At 38.5% G+C, this 20,449-nt stretch overlaps 1 protein-coding gene across 1 annotated transcript in view; it reads left to right on the top strand.

Moving 5' to 3' along the window:
• RAD54B (RAD54 homolog B) overlaps positions 1 to 20,449 on the top strand; it is a 95,010-nt gene that overhangs the window by 4,232 nt on the left and 70,329 nt on the right. Inside the window, exons 2-3 of the mRNA XM_059994904.1 lie at positions 2,011 to 2,161; positions 12,630 to 12,798. Of these exons, the coding sequence (XP_059850887.1) occupies positions 2,027 to 2,161; positions 12,630 to 12,798 (304 nt within the window). The 5' untranslated portion in view covers positions 2,011 to 2,026. The remainder of the gene's footprint in view (positions 1 to 2,010; positions 2,162 to 12,629; positions 12,799 to 20,449) is intronic.

The raw sequence follows: 20,449 nt of genomic DNA, 5'->3' as shown, positions 1-20,449 counted from the left end.
GATTTTAGTTGGGATGGTATTAATCTATAAAGTTGAGAAGAACTGACACCTTAACAATATTTAGTCTTTCTATCCATGAACATGGAATCTCTCCATTTATTTAGTTCTTTGATTTCACTCAGCAGAGTTTTATAGTTTTTCCCCACATAGATCTTATACATGTTTTGTTAGATTACACTTAAGTGTTTCATTTTTATGGGGTGCTGATGTAAATGGTATTGTGTTTTTAATTTCAAATTCCACTTATTCATTGCTGGTATGTTGGAAGACAATTGACTTTTGGGTATTAACCTGGTATCTTGCAGCCTTGCTAAAATTGCTTTCTATAGCCATTTTTTATTTGATATATAAAAAACATTTCACATCATTAAACATTCTTTTATTTTTTTAAATTTAAGGACTTATTTTTATTACTAACTTGGAAGTATTTTTGATACCAGTTTTTATTATTTTTTAAATATTTATTTATTTGGTTGCACTGGGTCTTAGTTGTGGCAGGTGGGCTCCTTAGTTGTGGCATGCAAACTCTTAGTTGCGGCATGATGTGGGATCTGGTTCCCTGACCATTGATCGAACCTGGGCCCCCTGCATTGGGACCGCAGAGTCTTATCCACTGCGCCACCAGGGAAGTCCCTAAACATTCTTTTAAAATGTGATTTTTTTCCCCATTAATGGCTGTAGAATTATTTATATAACAAATACTGAATGCTTTCTTGTGTTGGTACTGGCAATATAGTGATGAATGGAATGTAAGACTTCATGCCTGATTCAGGAGTTTACAGCTTGGGTGAATTAATAGGTAGTTTCATTACAGTGTGAAAAGTGCTTGGGTAGTGCACACGTAGGAAGGGTCTCTAATCCAGTCTTTGAGCAGAGATGAAGAGGGCTCATAGTTAAGAGTCCTAAAGGATAAATTGGAATCAATCAGGCAAAGGAAAATGCTAAAGGCATTCCCAACACTGTATAGGGGAAAGTTTGTTCAAAGGCCTAGAGGAAAAGAGAACATGGCTTGCTTGGGAAACTGCAGTACTACTCACCACTTCAGTGGTGTATGAAGAGAGTGTGTTCCATTTTGTGGATGTGATGTAACTTATTTGTCTAGTACCTTGTTATGGATATTCAAATTTCCTTTTTTCTCTCTTACTATAAGTAATATTGGCATGATTACCCTTATACATAATTCTTTGAGTATATCTTTGGTAATTCCTTAGAGTAAATTCCCAGAAGTGGAATTTCTGGATTAAACAAATAATTTTGGTAGCCATGTACATCCTTGTTGATGCCATATCTTGTGTAGTGTTTTGTGAGATTACTTTGAATAAGAGTGCTTACTGCCGTCCATTGCAGAAGCATGATGTGTGCATGTAATGTTCTTGGCTTTTATCTGTCTCACCTGTCCTGTCCTGGTGGAAATAATATTGAGCAAAAGTTTGGAAACCTGGTTCTAGTCTCTTGATTTATATATTTAAAATATCCCATGGTTTTAAAAGGAAATTGAACTGTAAATGTGTTCTTTTAATTGCCAGGATTTTATTCATTCATTCAAAAATATTCCTTAGTGATTATAATGTATCTGGCTTTGTGGTCGAAGCTGCTTACAGAGTGGTGAAGAAAACAAGAATGATTGTTACCCTCATGCAGTTTATGGATTAATGGAATAGAAAAAAAGCAACATGTTGGATGTATGTCTGTGAATAATTATGTTTCTTTTGAAACTACTATGTAAATTGAGTTTAAGGCTATAGAATCATTATCTAATCTATAGTTTTATCAAAACTGATACAATATATGCTCAGGTTTACACCATGTAATTTAAATCTTAAATATTTTCAGAAGCCTTTTATGATAGAAAATAAAATGTTACCAGCTGTTGAATTTGTTTCCTAAGGCTTTTTACAGGTCTATTCTCTTATATTTTTTAAGATGTCATGATTGTAGTGATGATATATACTTGGAGGTGATTCTAATCTGACTTATGACTAGATCATTTTTGTTTTGGGTATTTTTCAGGTTAATACTGCTGAATATGAGACGATCGGCAGCACCAAGTCAGTTGCAAGGGAATCCCTTCAAAAAGCCAAAATTTATACCGCCAGCAAGAAGTAATCCAAGTCCTAATGAAGAGGTTACAAAGCTGAATTCAGATATAAAATTATCTGAGGTAAAAAGACAAAACAAAACAGTAAAGGAAGTATAATCTAGAGAAGCATGTATTTTTTAAAAAGTGCCATTTAAACAGGTAGTAATACTTAATGCCTATAGGAATTTTCAGTATCTCTGATAAATTCTTCTAAAAACCTTAGAAATAATGACTAAATATATATATTTTAAAGGAACGACATAAAATAAACTTGGGTTAGGTCTGTAAAATAAACTTTTGTTAACAGTGAAAAATACCTCTGCAAGGGAAGGGGTGGAGATTCTTGTTAAAAAAAAAGTTGTTCTGATCAGTGTTCTTTTTAAAGGTAACACATAAATAAGTGAAAACTTTAAGGCAACTTAAAGAGAAAACATATAAATAATGCTTTATATCAGTGTTCTGGACACTTCCTTTCATTTATGCTTGTAAAAAGTAAGTGCTCGAAACAGTCTTTTTTTTTAAACAAATCTACATTATTTATTTATTTGTTTATTTATTTGGTTGCGTCAGGTCCTAGTTGCGGCACGCGGGATCTTCTTTGTGGCCTGTGGGGTTCTTTTGCTGCGGCACGCGGGCGTCTCTCTAGTTGTGGCATGAGGGCTCCAGGGTGCGCAGGCCCAGTAGTTGCAGCATGTGGGATCCCAGTTCCCCAACCAGGGATCGAACCCACGCCCCCTGCATTGGAAGGCGGACTCCCAGCCACTGGACCACCAGGGAAGTCCCGAAGCAGTCTTTTTTGTTTTTTAGTTTTATTAATTTTTATAAATTTATTTGTTTATTTTTGACTGCGTTGGGTCTTCGTTGCTGCGCGCGGGCTTTCTCTAGTTGCGGCGAGCAGGGGCTACTCTTCATTGTGGTGTGCAGTCTTCTCATTGCGGTGGCTTCTTGTTGCGGAGCGTAGGCTCTAGCCACACAGGCTTCAGTAGTTGTGGCTCGTGGGCTCTAGAGTGCAGGCTCAGTAGTTGTGGCACATGGGCTTAGTTGCTCCACGGCATGTGGGATCTTCCCAGACCAGGGATCAAACCCACGTCCTCTGCACTGGTAGGTGGATTCTTAACCACTGTGCCACCAGGGAAGCCCCCGAAACAGTCTTAATATATATTCTTTACTACTAATATGAAGGATTGTTTTAGTCTTAGGTATATAGAAGTTATATAAAGGTTATATAGAGCATATATAAAATGGGCAGTCCACACTTCTGCTACTCTACAGTTCTCTGATTCATTTATGTTATGGAGATTAAAGTCTACTAATATTTCTTCTATTTTTTTTATTATGGTAAGATATGTATAACATAAAATTTGCCATTTTACCATTTTTAAGCATGCAGGTAGGTGGCATTAATTTCGTTCACACTGTTGTGCAAAAATCACCACTGTCTGTGTTCAAAACTTTTTCATTACTCTAAACAGAAACTTTGTAACCATTAGGGAATAATTCCCTGCTCTCCCCTCCGGTCATCACTATTCTACTTTCTGTCTCCATGGATTTGATTACCCTAGGTACCTCATATAAATGGAATCATAAATATTTGCCCTGTTGTCTCTGGCTTATTTCATTTAGCCTGACGTTTTCAGGATCATTCATGTTGTAGCAGGTATCAGAACATCAGTGCTTTGTATGGTTAAGTAGTATTCAGTTGTATATGTATATACTTATTCACTCATTTATTGATAGATACTTGAGTTGTTTCCACTTTTTGGCTATTATGAATAATGCTGATGTGAACACTGGCATACAAGTTTCTGTTTGGGTACCTGTTTTCAGTTCTCTTGTGTATATACTTAGGAGTGGAATTGCTAGATCATATGGTGATTCTGTGTTTATTTTTTGAGGAACTACCAAATTGTTTCCATAGCTACTGAACCATTTTACATTCCCACCAGCCATGTATGAGGGTTCCAGTTTCTCCACATCCTCAGCAACACTGGTTATTTTCTGTTTTCATTGCTGTTGTTTTTTTTGTTTTGTTTTGATTATGGCCATTATTGTTGGTGTGAAGTGGCATTTCATTGTGGTCTTGATTTGCATTTTCCTAATGGCTAGTAATGCTGAGCATCTTTTCGTGTGCTTATTGACCATTTGCTTATCTTCTTTGGAGAAATATCTGTTCAAGTCCTTGGCTTTTAACTGGTGTTTTGTCTTTTTGTTGTTGAAAACATCTATTGATTTTTGACTCTGTTTTTTGGCCTGCATCTGTTTGTTTTATCCTACACTCCTTTAGAATTCTGGCCACAATATAAGGAGAAAACTATGTAAGCATAGTTTTTAATTTTAAATAAGGTTTCTTTTTGTACAAGCAGCTTTATTTAAATACAATTCACATACCTGTAGTCTACCTACTACAATTCAGTTGTCTTTAGTATGTTCAGAGTTGTGCAATGCTCACCAAAAGAACATTTTTATCATTCCAGAAAGAGACCTCATACACATCAGCCCATCAAAATCCCCCAGCCCTTAGCAACCACTAATCTACTTTCTGTTTCTATATATTTACCTATTATGAACATTTCATATAAATGAAATCACACATGTGGCCTTTTGTGACTCACTTTTTTCAGTTAGCGTAGTGTTTTTCAAAAGGCTCATCTACATTGTAGCATGTATCAGTAATTCATTTCTTTTTATTGCTGAATGTATTAGTTTTCTATTGCTGCTGTAACAGATTACCAGAAATTTAGTGACTTAATACAATGCAAATGTGGGACTTCCCTGGTGGTCCAGTGGTTAAGATTCTGCCTTCCAATGCAAGAGACGTGGATTCGATCCCTGGTCAGAGAACTAAGATCCCACATGCTTCAGGGCAACTAAGCTCACACACCACAACTACACAACTACTGAGTCCGCGCTCTCTTGAACCCACGCACCACAACTAGAGAGAAGCCCACGTGCTGCAACGAAGAGCCTGTGCACCGCAACGAAAGATTCCATGTGCTGCAACTAAGAACCGATGCAGCCAAATAAGTAAATATTTTAAAAAAAGGAAAATAATGCAAATGTATTATCTTACAGATCTGTAGGTCAGAAGCCCAACGTGGGTTTCACTGGGCTAAGATCAAGGTGTTGGCAGGGTTGCATTTATTTCTGGAGGTTTTAAGAATGTTTCCTGGGCTTCCCTGGTGGTGCAGTGGTTGAGAGTCTGCCTGCCGATGCAGGGGACATAGGTTCGTGCCCCGGTCCGGGAAGATCCCACATGCCGCGGAGCGGCTGGGCCTGTGAGCCATGGCTGCTGAGCCTGCGCGTCCAGAGCCTGTGCTCCGCAACAGGAGAGGCCACAACAGTGAAAGGCCCACGTACCGCAAAAAAAAAAAGAATGTTTCCTTTGCCTTTTCTAGATTCTACAGACCACCTACATTCCTTTGCTCATGGTCCCCTTCCTACGTTTTCAAAATTGGTAATAGCGATTTGAGTTCTTATATTGCCATCTTTTTGGTTCTCTGAAACTGGAACTCATTTGGTTACATTGGGCCTGCCTGGATAATTCAGGACAATCTCTCTATTTCAAGGTCCTTAACCTTAATTGCACCTGCAAAGAGTCTTCTGCCACATAAGGTAACATATCCACAGGTTCTGGGAATTAGGGTGTAGACACCTTCGGGAGGCATTATTCTGCTTGCCACACTGAATAATATTTCATTTTATTAATATACCGTATTTTATTTTTCCATCTGTCGGTTGATGGGTGTTTGGTTTGTTTCCATTTTTAAAATTTTTTAGGTATTATGAATAATGCTGATGAATATTAGTGTATAAATTGTTGTGTAGACGTATGTTTTTTTTGTTTCTGTTTTTGTTGTTTTTGCGGTATGCGGGCCTCTCACTGTTGTGGCCTCTCCCGTCGCGGAGCACAGGCTCCGGACGCACAGGCCCAGCGGCCACGGCTCACAGGCCCAGCCGCTCCGCAGCATGTGGGATCCTCCTGGACCGGGGCATGAACCCGTGTCCCCTGCATCGGCAGGCGGACTCTCAACCACTGCGCCACCGGGGAAGCCCTGTCCTTTTTTAAGTTGGATTATTTGCTTTTTATTATAGAGTTGTAAGGGTTCTTTGTATATTCTAAACATAGGTCGCTTATCAGATATATGATTTGCAAATATTTTCACCCATTCTGTTTTTGCCTTTCACTTTCTTGATGGTTTTATTTGTAGCACAAAATTTCTGTTACTCTAGGAGGTGGGTCAAAAAAGATCTTGCTGTGATTTATGTCAAAGAGTGTTTTTCCTTGTTTTCGTCTAAAAGTTTTATAGTGCCTGGTCTTACATTTAGGTCTTTAATCCATTTTGAGTTTATTTTTGTTTATGGTGTTAGGTAGTGTTCTAATTTCATTCTTCTACGTGTAGCTGTCCAGTTTTCCCAGCACCACTTATTGAAGAGGCTGTCTTTTCTCCATTGTAGGTTCTTGCCTCCTTTGTCGTAAATTAGGTGCCCATATGTACCTGGGTTTATCTCTGGGCATTCTATCCTGTACCATTGATCTATATTTCTTTTTTTGTGCCAGTACCATACTGACTTGATTACTGTAGCTTTGTGGTATAGTTTGAAGTTGGGGAGCCTGATTCCTCCAACTCCGTTTTTCTTTCTCAAGATTGCTTTGGCTATTTGGGGTCTTTTGTGTTTCCATACAAATTGTAAGATTTTTTGTTCTAATTCTGTGAAGAATGCCATTGGTAGTTTGATAGGAATTGCACTGAATCTGTAGCTTGCTTTGGGTAGGATAGTCATTTTCACAATATTGATTCTTCCAATCCAAGAACATGGTATATTTCTCCGCCTGTTTATGTAATCTTTGAGTTCTTTTCATCTGTGTTTTATAGTTTTCTGAGTACAAGTCTTTCACCTCCTTAGGGAGGTTTATTCCTAGGAATTTTATTCTTTTTGTTGCAGTGGTAAATGGGATTGTTTCCTTAATTTCTTTTTCTGATTTTTTGTTGTTGGTGTATAGGAATGCCAGAGATTTCTGTGCATTAATTTTGTATCCTGCAACCTTACCAAATTCATTGATTAGTTCTAGTAGTTTTCTGGTCGCATCTTTAGGATTTTCTATGTATGGTGTCATGTCATCTGCAAACAGTGACAGTTTCACTTTTTCCTTTCCAATTTGGATTCCTTGTATTTCTTTTTCTTCTTAGATTGCTGTGGCTAGGACTTCCAAACTATGTTGAATAATAGTGGCGAGAGTGAACATACTGTTCTTCTTCCTGATCTGAGAGGAAATGCTTTCAGTTTTTCACCATTGAGAATGATGTTAGCTGTGGGTTTGTTGCATATGGGCTTTATTATGTTGAGGTATGTTCCCTCTATGCCCACTTTCTGGAGAGTTTTTTTCATACATGGGTGTTGAATTTTGTCAAATGCTTTTTCTGCATGTATTGAGATGATCATATGGTTTTTATTCTTCAGTTTGTTAATGTGGTGTGTCACATTGATTGATTTACGTATATTGAAGAATCTTTGCATCCCTGGGATAAATCCCACTTGATCATGGTGTATGATCCTTTTAATGTGCTGTTGGATTCTGTTTGCTAGTATTTTGTTCAGGATTTTTGCATCTATGTTCATCAGTGATATTGGCCTGTAGTTTTCTTTTTTTGTGGCGTCTTTGCCTGGTTTTGGTATCAGGGTGATGGTGGCTTCGTAAAATGAATTTGGGAGTTTCTCCCTCTGCAGTTTTTTGGAAGAGTTTGAGGAGGATCGGTGTTAGCTCTTCTCTAAACGTTTGATAGAATTTGCCTGTGAAGCCATCTGGTCTTAGACTTCTGTTTGTTGGAAGATTTTTAATCACAGTTTCAATTTCATTACTTGTGATGGGTCTGTTTATATTTTCTAATTTTTCTTGGTTCAGTCTTGGAAAATTGTACCTTTCCAAGAATTTGTCCATTTCTTCTTGGTTGTCCATTTTATTGGCATATAATTGTTTGTAGTAGTCTCTTATAATCCTTTGTATTTCTGCAGTGTCAGTTGTGATTTCTCCTTTTTCATTTCTAATTTTATTGATTTGCATCCTCTCCCTTTTTTTCTTGATGAGTCTGGCTAAAGGTTTATCAATTTTATCTTCTCAAAGAATCAACTTTTAGTTTTATTGATCTTTGCTATTGTTTTCTTCATTTCTATTTCATTTATTTCTGTTCTGATCTTTATAATTTCTTTCCTTCTACTATCTTTGTGTTTTCTTTGTTCTTCCTTCTCTAGTTGCTTTAGGTGTAAGGTTACATTGTTTATTTGAGATTTTTCTTGTTTCTTGAGGTGAGATTAAATTTCTGTAATCTTCCCTCTTAGAACTGCTTTGGCTGCATCCCATAGCTTTTGGGTCATCGTGTTTTTGTTGTCATTTGTTTCTGTGTATTTTTTGATTTCCTCAGTGATCTCTTGGTTATTTAGTAGCGCACTGTTTAGCACCCATGTATTTGTGTTTTTTACAGTTTTTTTTCCTGTAATTGATTTCTAATCTCATAGCGTTGTGGTCAGAAAAGATGCTTGATACGATTTCAATTTTCTTAAATTTTCTGAGGCTTGATTTGTGACCCAAGATGTGATCTATCCTGGAGAATGTTCCACGTGCACTTGAGAAGAAAGTGTATTCTGCCACTTTTGGGTGGAATGTCCTACAAATATCAATTAGATCTATCTGGTCTATTGTGTCATTTAAAGCTTGTGTCTCCTTATTTATTTTCTGTTTGGATGATTTGTCCATTGGTGTAAGTGGGGTGTTAATGTCCCCTACTATTATGGTGTTATTGTAGATTTCTCCCTTCATGGTTGTTAGCATTTGCCTTATGTATTAGAGTGCACCTATGTTGGGTGCATAAACATTTATAATTGTTATATCTTCTCAGATTGATCCTTTGATCATTATGTAGGGTCCCTGCTTATCTCCTGTAATAGTCTTTATTTTAAAGTCTATTTTATCTGATGTGAGCATTGCTACTCCAGCTTGCTTTTGATTTCTATTTGCATGGAATATCATTTTCCATCCCTTCAGTTTCAGTCTGTATGTGTCCCTAGGTCTGAAGTGGGTCTCTTATAGACAGCATATATATGGGTCTTGTTTTTGTATCCATTCAGCCAGTCTGTGTCTTTTGGTTGGGGCATTTAATCCATTTACCTTCAGGGTTATTATTGATATATATGTTGCAATTACCATTTTCTTAATTGTTTTGGGTTTGTTTTTGTGGGTGTTTTTCTTCTCTTTTGTTTCCCACTTAGAAAAGTTTCTTTAGTGTTTGTTTTAAAGCTGGTTTGGTGGTGCCGAATTCTCTTTGCTTTTGTTTGTCTGAAAAGCTTTTGACTTCTCCATCGAATCTGAATGAGATCTTTGCTGGGGAGAGTAATCTTGGTTGTAGATTTTTTCTCTTTCATCACTTTAAGTATATCCTGCCATTTCCTTCTGGCCTGCAGAGTTTCCACTGAAAAATTAGCTGGTAACCTTATGGGGATTCCTTTGTATGTTATTTTTGTATTTTTCCTTGCTGCTTTTAATATTTTTTCTTTGAATTTAATTTTTGTTAGTTTGATTAATATGTCTCTTGGTGTGTTTTTCATAAGGTTTATCCTGTATGGGACTCTCTTTGCTTCCTGGACTCAGGTGACTATTTCCTTTCCCACATTAGGGAAGTTTTCGACTATAATCTCTTCAAATATTTTCTCAGACCCTTTCTTTTTCTCTTCTTCTTCTGGGACCACTATAATTCAAATGTTGGTGCGTTTAGTGTTGTCCGAGTGGTTTCTGAGATTGTCTTCAATTCTTTTCATTCTTTTTCTTTATTCTGCTCCTCGACAGTTATTTCCACCAGTTTGTCTTCCCACTCACTTATTCGTTCTTCTGCCTCCATTATTCTGTTATTGCTTCCTTCTAGTGTATTTTTTATTTCAGTTATTGTGTTGTTCATCTCTGTTTGTTTGTTCTTTAGTTCTTCTAGATCTTTGTTAAACATTTCTTGTATTTTCTCAATCCATGCTTCCATTCTATTTCTGAGATTCTGGATCACCTTTGCTATCATTACTGTGAATTCTTTTTCAGGTAGATTGCCTATTTCCTCTTCATTTATTTGGTCTTGTAGGTTTTTACCTTGCTTCTTCATCTGTGACATTCTTTTTTGCCATCTCTCTCTCTCTCTCTTTTTTTTTTTTTTTTTTTTTTAATGAGTGGGATTGTGTTCCTGTTTTACTCGTTGTTCAGCCTGAGGCTTCCAACACTGGAGTTTGTAGACTCTTGGGTAGAGCTGGGTCTTGGTGCTGAGATGAGGAACTTTGTGAGACCTCACGCCAATGAATATGCCCTGGGGTCAGAGATTCTCTGTTAGTCCAGTGGTTCGGACTCGGAGCTCCCACTGAAGGAGCTTCCCCCAGCCCCAGGCTCATGAATCAAGATCCTGCAAGCCGTGCGTGGTGGCAAAAAACTAAAAGAGAGAAAAATAACAAAGTAGAAAATAAAATTAGACTAGGAGACTAACAGATATGTTAGAAAGAATGTAAAAATAAAAATATAGATGAATCAACAACCAGAAGGTACATCAGTACCACAAGAGTAAAAAAGAGGAGGAGGGAAAGGAAGAAAAAAAGGGTGGGCGAGGCCTTGGCTGTGGAGAGCAGGGCCTAAGCAAGGGCGAAGTTTGGGTGGTGGGCCTGGCCCATGATCCAGACTCACAGGGCTGGAAAAGGCCCTGGCAGTGCGGATTAGGCTCAAGGAACAGAAGGGGCCCAGTTGTGCCCCCAACCCCGGTCTCAGAGGGCAGGGAACCGCACCTGGGAGCCTAGCAGGCTTTCTGGGGTTGAGTGGGTGGGGCAAACACCCTCCTCTTCTCTCCTGCTCCTCTGGTCTGGGAGGGCCCTTCCTGCCTGCCTCTCCTGATCTCCCTAGTCTCCCTCCTATGCCCCAGGACCAATGCAGCCGGTGCTGGGGGGAGGACAGGAAAAGGGGGGGCCTTGGAGGGCAGGGGACCGGCCTGGGAGCTCAGCAGCCTCCCCTGCCCAAGAGGGCCATACAATTGCCCTCTGCTCCTCACCCGCTCTCCCGGAGAGTCCGTCCTACCTGCCTCTCCTGATCTCCCTGGCCTCAGAGGCGCTGATCTTGTCTGGCCTCCACTTCTCCCCCCTTGGTACCCCTCTGTCCTACTGGTTCACCTTGGGGTTCCTCCCGTCTCCTTGGGGGTCAAAATCCCCCACCAGCGGCCAGCAGGCACCCTAGTTGTGGGGAGACACTAACTCTGCATCTTCCACACCACCATCTTGACTCCTCCCTCACCTGACTTACTTTAAAATCTTATCAGATAGGTTTTTGAATGTCTCTGAAATTTATTATAATGAATATTTATAGAGATATGATGACTGTGTCTGTTACTGTGAGTTGTTATTTAAAAAACATTTCAAACATACTATGGTAAGCAGAAAAATGGCCTTCCAAAGATGTCCATGTCCTAATCCCTGGAACCTGTGAGTATGTTACCTCACGTGGCAAAAGGGACTTTGACTGGGTGATTAATGTTAAGGACCTTGAGATGGGGTGGGGGGTGGTCATCCTGGATTATCCAGATGGGCCCAGTATAATCACAGAGGTCCTTAAAAGTAGAAGAGGGAGACAGATGAGAGGGTTAGAGAAAGAGATGTGATTAAGGAAGCAGGGGCAGAGAGATGCAGAGGAACTGGCTTTGAAGTAGAGGAATGGGGCCACAAGCCAAGGAATGTGGGTAGCTTTTAGAAGTTTGAAAAGTCAAGGAAATGTTTTCTCCCTTAGAACCTCCTGAAAGAAATGCTGCCCTGCTGATTACCTTGATTTTAGTCCATTAAGAGCCAAGTGAGAGTTCAAACTTACAAAATTATAAAATAAATTTGTGTTGCTTTAAGCCACTAAGTTTCTTGTAATTTGTTACAGCAGCAACAGAAAGCTAATACATATACAAAAATAGAGAAAAGAGTTTATGAAGGACCCCCATGTACCCATCATCCAGCTTCAACAATTGTCAGTTTATGACAATTGTTCTTGCTTCATTTTTTCCTCTCCAGCTCCCTCCCCCCTTCTTCCCCTCTCATTATTTTGATGCAGATTCCAGGAATATCTTTTCATTTGTAAATATTTTAGTATTTGCCTTTAAAACATAAGGTACTGTTAAAACAACAATACAGTGCAGGTATCATTATCACACTTAAATGAACAATATTTAAGTGTTTCTTTTAATATTGAGAAATTTAGCAAGAATAAAAGCAGTTGACTGAGAATGGCATATTGTGACTTGTTTAAAACCTCATTTGATATGTTGCTTAAAATACACTATAATTGTAAGCATAATTTTCATTCTGTGATGTCTTTCAGCTTTTATTATGTAATAAAAGTAGCTTAAAAAACAAACAATAAAAATTATAATTTTTATTTTTAAATATTCCCCATTTAGGTATGAGAAACTAGTAGCTCACATTTTAAATTAGGAATCTATTATGTAAAAATATGGGAAATTAAGTTTAATATCAGCATAAAATACATATTTTGTTCTTTTAGGTTGCTGCAAATAAGAATACTTTTTTGCAGTCACAAAATGATCCCAGAATATGCAGTTTTAATCTGCCTGCTGAAGAAAGTTCTAGAGGAATTAATCATGAGGATAATTACAGGGAAAAATATTGTTTGGAAGCATCTGCAAAGACAACATCAGACCCACATCATACAGGTAAGACTGTTCAGGTTTATACTTGACCAGGCTTATTACAGTATTATTTAAATTGATTATTTACAAGAATGAATATGTTATATTTGAAAATAGTTGATGTAATACCACTAGGTCGCTGGCAATTCAGATTTTTTGTTGTTGTAATTTATCTTTAATGATGGATTAATAACCACATCATTCAAATCTTGCATTTTGTAGTAGGCATATGTCTAAGGTTATTCATTGTAAACTTATTGGTCAAATAATGGTCTTTACCTCAAGTAGCAAAATAAATTGTGTTTAAAGATTTTCTTTTAAATTTACTTATTTTTACTTATTTATTTTTGGCTGCATTGGGTCTTCGTTGTTGCATGTGGGCTTTCTCTAGTTGCGGTGAGTGGGGGCTACTGTTTGTTGCAGTGCACGGGCATCTCATTACGGTGGCTTCTTGTTGCAGAGCACAGGCTCTAGGCGTGTGGGCTTCAGTAGTTGTGACACGTGGGCTCAGTAGTTGTGGCTTGCGGTTCTAGTGCATGGGCTCAGTAATTGTGGCGCATAGGCTTAATTGCTCCGTGGCATGTGAGATCTTCCTGGACCAGGGCTTGAACCCATGTCCCCTATATTGGCAGGTGGATTCTTAACCACTGAGCAACCAGGGAAGTTCTAAAGATTTGATTTTTTAAAAAAGTTTTAAAATGCATTAACAGCACTAAAAGGAGTGGTGAACTTTAAATGAGTAAAACTGTTGATTCATTTTAGTCCATTGGAGTAAGTTAAAATCAGTTAGATTTGAATTATGAAAGTATATAATTGCAGGAAAACCAAGCATTTAACAAGTTGAATTGAGTTAAAATAATGGCTATGGTTCTTTTTGCATCTGTAAGAGATTAGTATTTTTCAGGTAATTAAAATTTATCTAGGATGTTCATGGATGTTTATTTGGCCTGTGAAAGGCACCATTAAGACTACATTTTTCTAAATAACATTTTATTTTTTGGTTGAATAAGGAGTGTCAGGGAGAGAGCCTCATTTGCTGGTCTATAGAATATAACTACTATTTTAAGATACCAGTGCAAATCAACAAAGTGCCTTAAACGCTTAACCCTTTTGAAGGAAGTTTTGGAGCTTTGTGATAATTAATACGTTTTACATATAAATGGGTTCATTTCTTGTGGGGCAGAAGGGACTTCTGATTTTTCCCAACTGGCCAGGATCCTTAGTACCATTTACGTGCTCTCAAATTTGTAACAAGTGTCAGGATGAAGTTGAGAAGGGCTTTTGGTGGTATCAATTTAGGGAGATCCCTAGAGACAGCTCTGGGTATGGCAGTTTAGCTTCTGCCCTGTTTCACGGATTTGCTCTCTCTTTATTACTTTCCTCCTTACCTCCCTCCTTTTCTCTTTTCTTCCTTCCATCTTCGTTAGGTGAATATCCTATTTTCCCAGACTTTTTTCTCTACTGTCAAGCCTGTGATGGATAATGATCCATCTATGCCTGTTTCTTTTCTATCTTGGTAGCTAATCTCTTCACCAGAGAATGATATTTAGCCTCTAGAGTATAATACATTTCATGTTACTGATTTGGGGCTTTTTTTGCATTCTACTATAGTTTCTCATTCTGTTCCCTGTTAAATATGAGAAGGGAGTTAAGAGTTAAAATAAATTGAAGAGAGAGTTAATTTACTCAACCTTTAATCCCTTAATCCCTTCTTTTTTTTAGTACATTCACTGGACTGGGGAACCTGTGCCAACCTCCTGATACCCTCCTGCCTCTCATTTAGAAAGAGGTTAACTGGGGAAAAGAGCATTGTGAGAAACATCTTGCTTTCCATGGTGATTGCTGGAGAGGAATGTTGTATATAGAAAAGTATGGAGATGAAAGACCTGTATAGTATATATTCACCTTTTGACATTCTTTCAATTCCAGATCTAATCCACCTTGAAGTCAGGTCCAAGCCTGCATGTCCCAGTTAAAATATGTCCTCATTTCCGGTTACCTTTTTATTTTGAAAAATTTCCTACATATAGAGAGGTTGAAAGAATAATCCAGTTATCATCATAAATTCAATAGTTGTTAACATTCTGCCTCATTTGTCCCTCCCCACCCAGCCCCGCCCCGTGTATGCAATTTTTTTTTTTCTGGACCATTTGAAAATAAGTTGCAGATATGCCACTTCACCTCTAAATACTTCAGCATGTATATCTTAAAATAAATGTTTTCTCCTATATAACCACATTATTACACCAAACAAGATTAACAGTAATTCATAATATTTAATATCTAGTTCATCAGGAAAACCATTTTTACTTAAGCTAGTTTAAGTTTGGTTTCTTAACAACCAAAAGAGCCCTAATAAGTACATTTTCACTCTATTGAATTTTACTGCGCACTTCAAGTCTCATCAAGTCTGTTGAGGTCATACTGGATTAGGGTGGACCCTAAATCTGTTGCAGGAAGGGGGACCGCTTCCAAGGGCCCGAGAGTGGGCTTCTGTCTAACACTTGGAAATGAAATGTCCGAGGAGACACACGTGCTGACAAAGCAAGAGACTTTAGTGGGAAGGAGCACCCGCGTGGAGAGCAGGAGGGAAAGGGAACCCAGGAGGACTGCTGTGCCACGTGGCTCACAGTCCCGGGTTTTATGCTGATGGGATTAGTTTCTGGATTAGTCTCTGGCCAATCATTCTGACTCAGGGTCCTTCCTGGTGGTGCACGCATGGCTCAGCCAAGAAGGAGTCCAGCGAGGAGGATTCTGGGAGGTTGGTAGGACATATGGGCTGGCGTCTCCTTTTGACCTTTCCCGAATTCTTCTGGTTGGTGGTGGCTTGTTAGTTCCATGTTCCTTACCAGGACCTCCTTTTGGAAAACAGCTCATGCAGATGGTTACTGTGGTGCCTGGCCAGGGTGGGCAGTTTTTGGTCAGTGGTTCCCCTAACAAATCCAATGGCTGGTTATGAGGAGAGAGACATAGAAATACAGAGGGAAAAAGGCCTTGTGACAGTGGAGACAGAGATCAGAGTAATCCAGCTGCAAGCCTAGGAGCACCAAGGATTGCTGGCAACCACCAGAAGCTAGAAAGGGGCACGGAATAATTCTCCCACAGATCCTTCAGAGAGAGCATGGCCCTGCTGACGTCTTGATTTTGAACTTCTGGTCTCCAGGTTGTGAGACAATAAATTCTGTTGTTTTAAGTGTTTGTGGTACTTTGTTATAGCAGTCCTTGGAAATTAATAAAGGGAGCCCTAGACCTTCTGACCGGCTATACTTACATTCTTTAGAAAAACAAAGAAATTTTTTCATTCTTTCTGATTCCTTTTCATTGTGATGAAGTGTAAGATGAGACCATTAATTCTCCCTCAGGCTGTTCAGCTATACTCTTTATATTTTATCTATTTACCTGAGTCTCCTTCACTAAACTGTGGCATACAAAGGCAGGAACTTTCTCTTGTTTGGGTTTTAAGTCAAACAGTATGAATTCAAAAACATTTTATGACTGATGGAAGGGATCTTGAAAAACTTGTAGTTGAGTCCCTTGGCTAAGCCCTTTGGCCCTGAAGTACTTCAGATAAGTCAGGAAGTCAAGAAGAAGCTGCTGGAACATTATAGTTTGCAAGTATTGGTAATACTTAAAAGAGAATAGTTTCAGAAAGTGTTTGGAACAAAAGCCATATTGTAATGGATATGTGATGAGTGGAGACAGGCAAATGGAGGCAGTGAATGTAAATAAATAATGTATGTAAATCAATAAAGAAATTTGGTTTTGAAGGGAAGGAGTAGTATCTTGAGGGATAGCAGGAAACCATAGAAGTTTTTTGGTTGTTTTTAAAGGTAGTATGTTGTCGGTTGAGAGGAAAGAGGTATTGAAGAGGGGAAGATTAAAGGTATAAAAAGGGAGTGATAAAACCTCTGTTGGAGAGATAAGTGTTTTTCTAATGATTTTTAGGTCCCTGGAGATGTTCGGACATATTTTCAGGGGTTTATAAATTCTCAGAGAAGCTTAGAATTCTGTGTTTTCTTTTAAATAATATGAATAAAAGTATATAAGCCTATGTTGGATCTTTCGGTTGGCCACCATATAATTGAGTTTTTTTTTTAAGTGCTGCTTGATTTTTTTTTTTTTTTAAATAAATTTATTTATTTATTTTTGGCTGCGTTGGGTCTTCGTTGCTGCGCGCGGGCTTTCTTTAGTTGCGGTAAGCGGGGGCTACTCGTTGTGGTGTGCACGCTTCTCATTGTGGTTTCTCTTGTTGCGGAGCACGGGCTCTAGGCGTGTGGGCTTCAGTAGTTGTGGCACATGGGCTCAGTAGTTGTGGCTTGTGGGCTCGAGAGCGCAGGCTCAGTAGTTGTGGCACAAGGGCATAGCTGTTCTGTGGCACATGGGATCTTCGTGGACCAGGGCTTGAACCCGTGTCCCCTGCATTGGCAGGTGGATTGTTAACCACAATTGAGTATTATTACAAGATTTCATGTCAGCAGATGAGAACAGAGGTAGACAGAATGGGGTATACTCCTACCAAATGAGGTTTCGTATATTCAGATTAAGGACAGTCAAAGAATTGAGCCTTCATATGCTGTATTGGAGAAGAGGCTTGTTGGACACAAAAGGACTTGTATGTGCCAAATCTTTTGGTACCATACTTATATTGTGATTAGCAGTTTAATTTCAGTAAAATAACATTGTCATTAAATTAATGTGATTTTTGAATTTTATTGGTTTATAATTAATTTATAAATGTTTGATTTATCTTTGAAATCTTTTTTCAGTACATTTAGAACTCCTACATTCTTTTTTTTTTCTTTTTCTTTCTTTTTTTTTTTGGCCCTGCCACATGGCTTGCGGGATCTCATAGTTCTGTGACCAAGGATTGAACCCAGGCCATGGCAGTGAAAGCCCGAAATCCTAACACTAGGCCACCAGGGAACTCCCCTACCTCATTCTTTTTAAAAACTACATAATATTCCATTGTGTGGATTTGCCAGATGTACCTAACCAGTGCCATATTAATGGATATTTAGGTTGCTTGGTATCTTTTCTTATTACAAACAAAGCTACAATGAATAGCTGTATATTATAATCATATGTGAGAATGTATTCATAGGATACCTTTGAGTATCAAAGGTCTCAAGGTATGTGCATTTACCTAAATGTCCATTGACAGATGAATGGGTAAAGAAGATGTGGCACATATATACAATGGAATATTACTCAGCCATAAAAAGAAACGAAATTGAGTTATTTGTAGTGAGGTGGATGGACCTAGAGTCTGTCATACAGAGTGAAGTAAGTCAGAAAGAGAAAAACAAATACTGTATGCTAACACGTATATATGGAATCTAAAAAAAAAAATGGTTCTGATGAACCTAGGGGTAGGACAGGAATAAAGACGCAGATGTAGAGAATGGACTTGAGGACACGGGGAGAGGAAAGTGTAAGCTGGGATGAAGTGAAAGAGTAGCCTTGACATATATACACTACCAAATGTAAAATAGATAGCTAGTGGGAAGCAACTGCATAGCACAGGGAGATCAGCTCTGTGCTTTGTGACCACCTAGAGGGGTGGGGTAGAGAGGGTGGGAGGGAGACGCAAGAGGGAGGGGATATGGGCATATATGTATACATATAGCGAATTCACTTTGTTATACAGCAGAAACTAACACAACATTGTAAACCAATTATGCTTCAATAAAGATGTTAAAAAAAATAAAATAAAAACAAAGTGTGAAGTTGTGATTTAAGCAGGATAAAATAGGCAAACAGGATAAGCACAATGGAAAGAAAGGAAACAATTTTTTAAATATCAGTTAATATGCTTTTGGTTCAAGTATTGTTAAAAATACTGGATTATAAAATTGAATTTTATTAACATGTATATTTGGAAATTGCAGGCTTTAGGATTGACTGATGTAGCAGTTTAAAGGATGTCATTATGATCCCAATTTCTGTCTACTCCTGTCATCCACAAGACTGGCTTCATTCTTAGACTGGTTCTCCTCATGTTAAATTATAGATACCAGCAACCACTGGGACTACATACTTCCTTTTTCTCGTCAATCTGATGATATGTAGATGGTCCCTACTCATAATCGTTAAATAAGGTTTCTTAACTTTGTGCTGATATAGAGTTACTTTCCTGTGTCCAGAGGGATTCCTAACTTTAGACCTATGGTACCTCAGTGAAGAAGAAGCCTAAGTGGCTTCTGAGAATCATCAGATACACACTCTCCATCCCTTCCTTGGACGTGGGAGCTATCTCACCAAAATTTCCTTGCCGCTACCTGCAGGGGGAACACCCATGTTAACTATACTGAAAAATGATTAAGTGAAAAATGTTAAGTTAAAATAAAGATGAATAGCTTTAGCAACATTTTAGTATACAAAATTTAACAAAAGGCTAGTTCCCTTTAGCTTACAATGTTTTTACCCCAAAGATAAGACTTGGTCAAACTGAGTTCCTTAATAGGTGGCTGGGAGCTATTTAAAGAAAATGTATGTAAATTTAGATTGTATAGAGTAGGTCTGTGATTCACATAGCATGGCTGGATTAAGTTTACATAATTTGACTCTGTGAGATAATAGAAAATGTCTGTATTGGTCTCTACCCCCAGTTCCTGGCACAGAGGTCCTAAAACCCTTGTAATTTCCTCAGTGATAAGAGCTTTAGGAGCATCTTTTTTTCTTCTAATACTTGGTCTTTGACCTTAGTTCCTGACACAGAGTTCCTAAATCCCTTGGAATTTCCTGGGTGAAAGAAATGTCTTTTGTTCTAATGAGGTGACTCTGGGTGGGCTCCTGGTTGAGGGCTGGTCACCAGAAAGACTAAGCCATTATTAGAAGCTTGGAATTTTCAGCCCCATTCCCGTTCTCCAGAGAGGGGAGATGAGTTGGAAATGGAGTTGATGGTTGATCATGCCAATGTGATGAAACCTCTGTAAAAATCCCCAAAGTACGGGGTTTGGAGACCTTCCGCGTTGGTGAACATATGGAGGTGCTGAGAGAGTGGTGGTGCCCAGAGAGGGCATAGACACTCCGAGCCTTTTACCTGTGCCTTGCCTATGCATCTCTTCTGTCTGAATGTTCATCTTTTATCATATACTTTTTGTTTTTTAATTTAATTTTATTTATTTTTTTATACAGCAGGTTCTTATTAGTTATCTGTTTTATACATATTAGTGTATATATGTCAATCTCAATCTCCCAATTTTATCATATACTTTTATAATTAACTCGTAAAAGTAAGTAAACTGTTTTCCTGAGTTTTGTGAGCTGCTCTAGCAAATTAATTGATCCTGAGGAGGGGGTCCTAGGAACCTCTGATTTATAGCCGATTGGTCAGAAGCACAGCTGACAACCTGGACTTGTGATTGGCATCTGAAGTGGTGTGGGAGCAGTCTTGTGGGACTGAGCCCTTAACCTGTGGGATGTGATGCTATCTCCAGATAGATGGTGTCAGAATTGAGTTGAATTGTAGAACACCCAGCTGGTGTCGGAGTGGTATGAAAGTAAAGGAGAAACATGGCAGGAGCACTGAGTTTTTCCTTCTTAGACTTCTTTCAGTTCTGTAAGGGTTTTCAAGATCCCTGTTAACCTAGGTTTTGATTGTCTTTTTTTGGCTGCACTGCGTGGCTTGCAGGATCTTAGTTCCCTGACCAGGGAATTGAACCCAGTCCCGTGG

Source organism: Delphinus delphis, chromosome 17 (genome assembly GCF_949987515.2).
Source record: "Delphinus delphis chromosome 17, mDelDel1.2, whole genome shotgun sequence".
In the NCBI taxonomy this organism is placed as follows: domain Eukaryota; kingdom Metazoa; phylum Chordata; class Mammalia; order Artiodactyla; family Delphinidae; genus Delphinus; species Delphinus delphis.
This window is presented reverse-complemented; position numbering and strand designations above follow the sequence as displayed.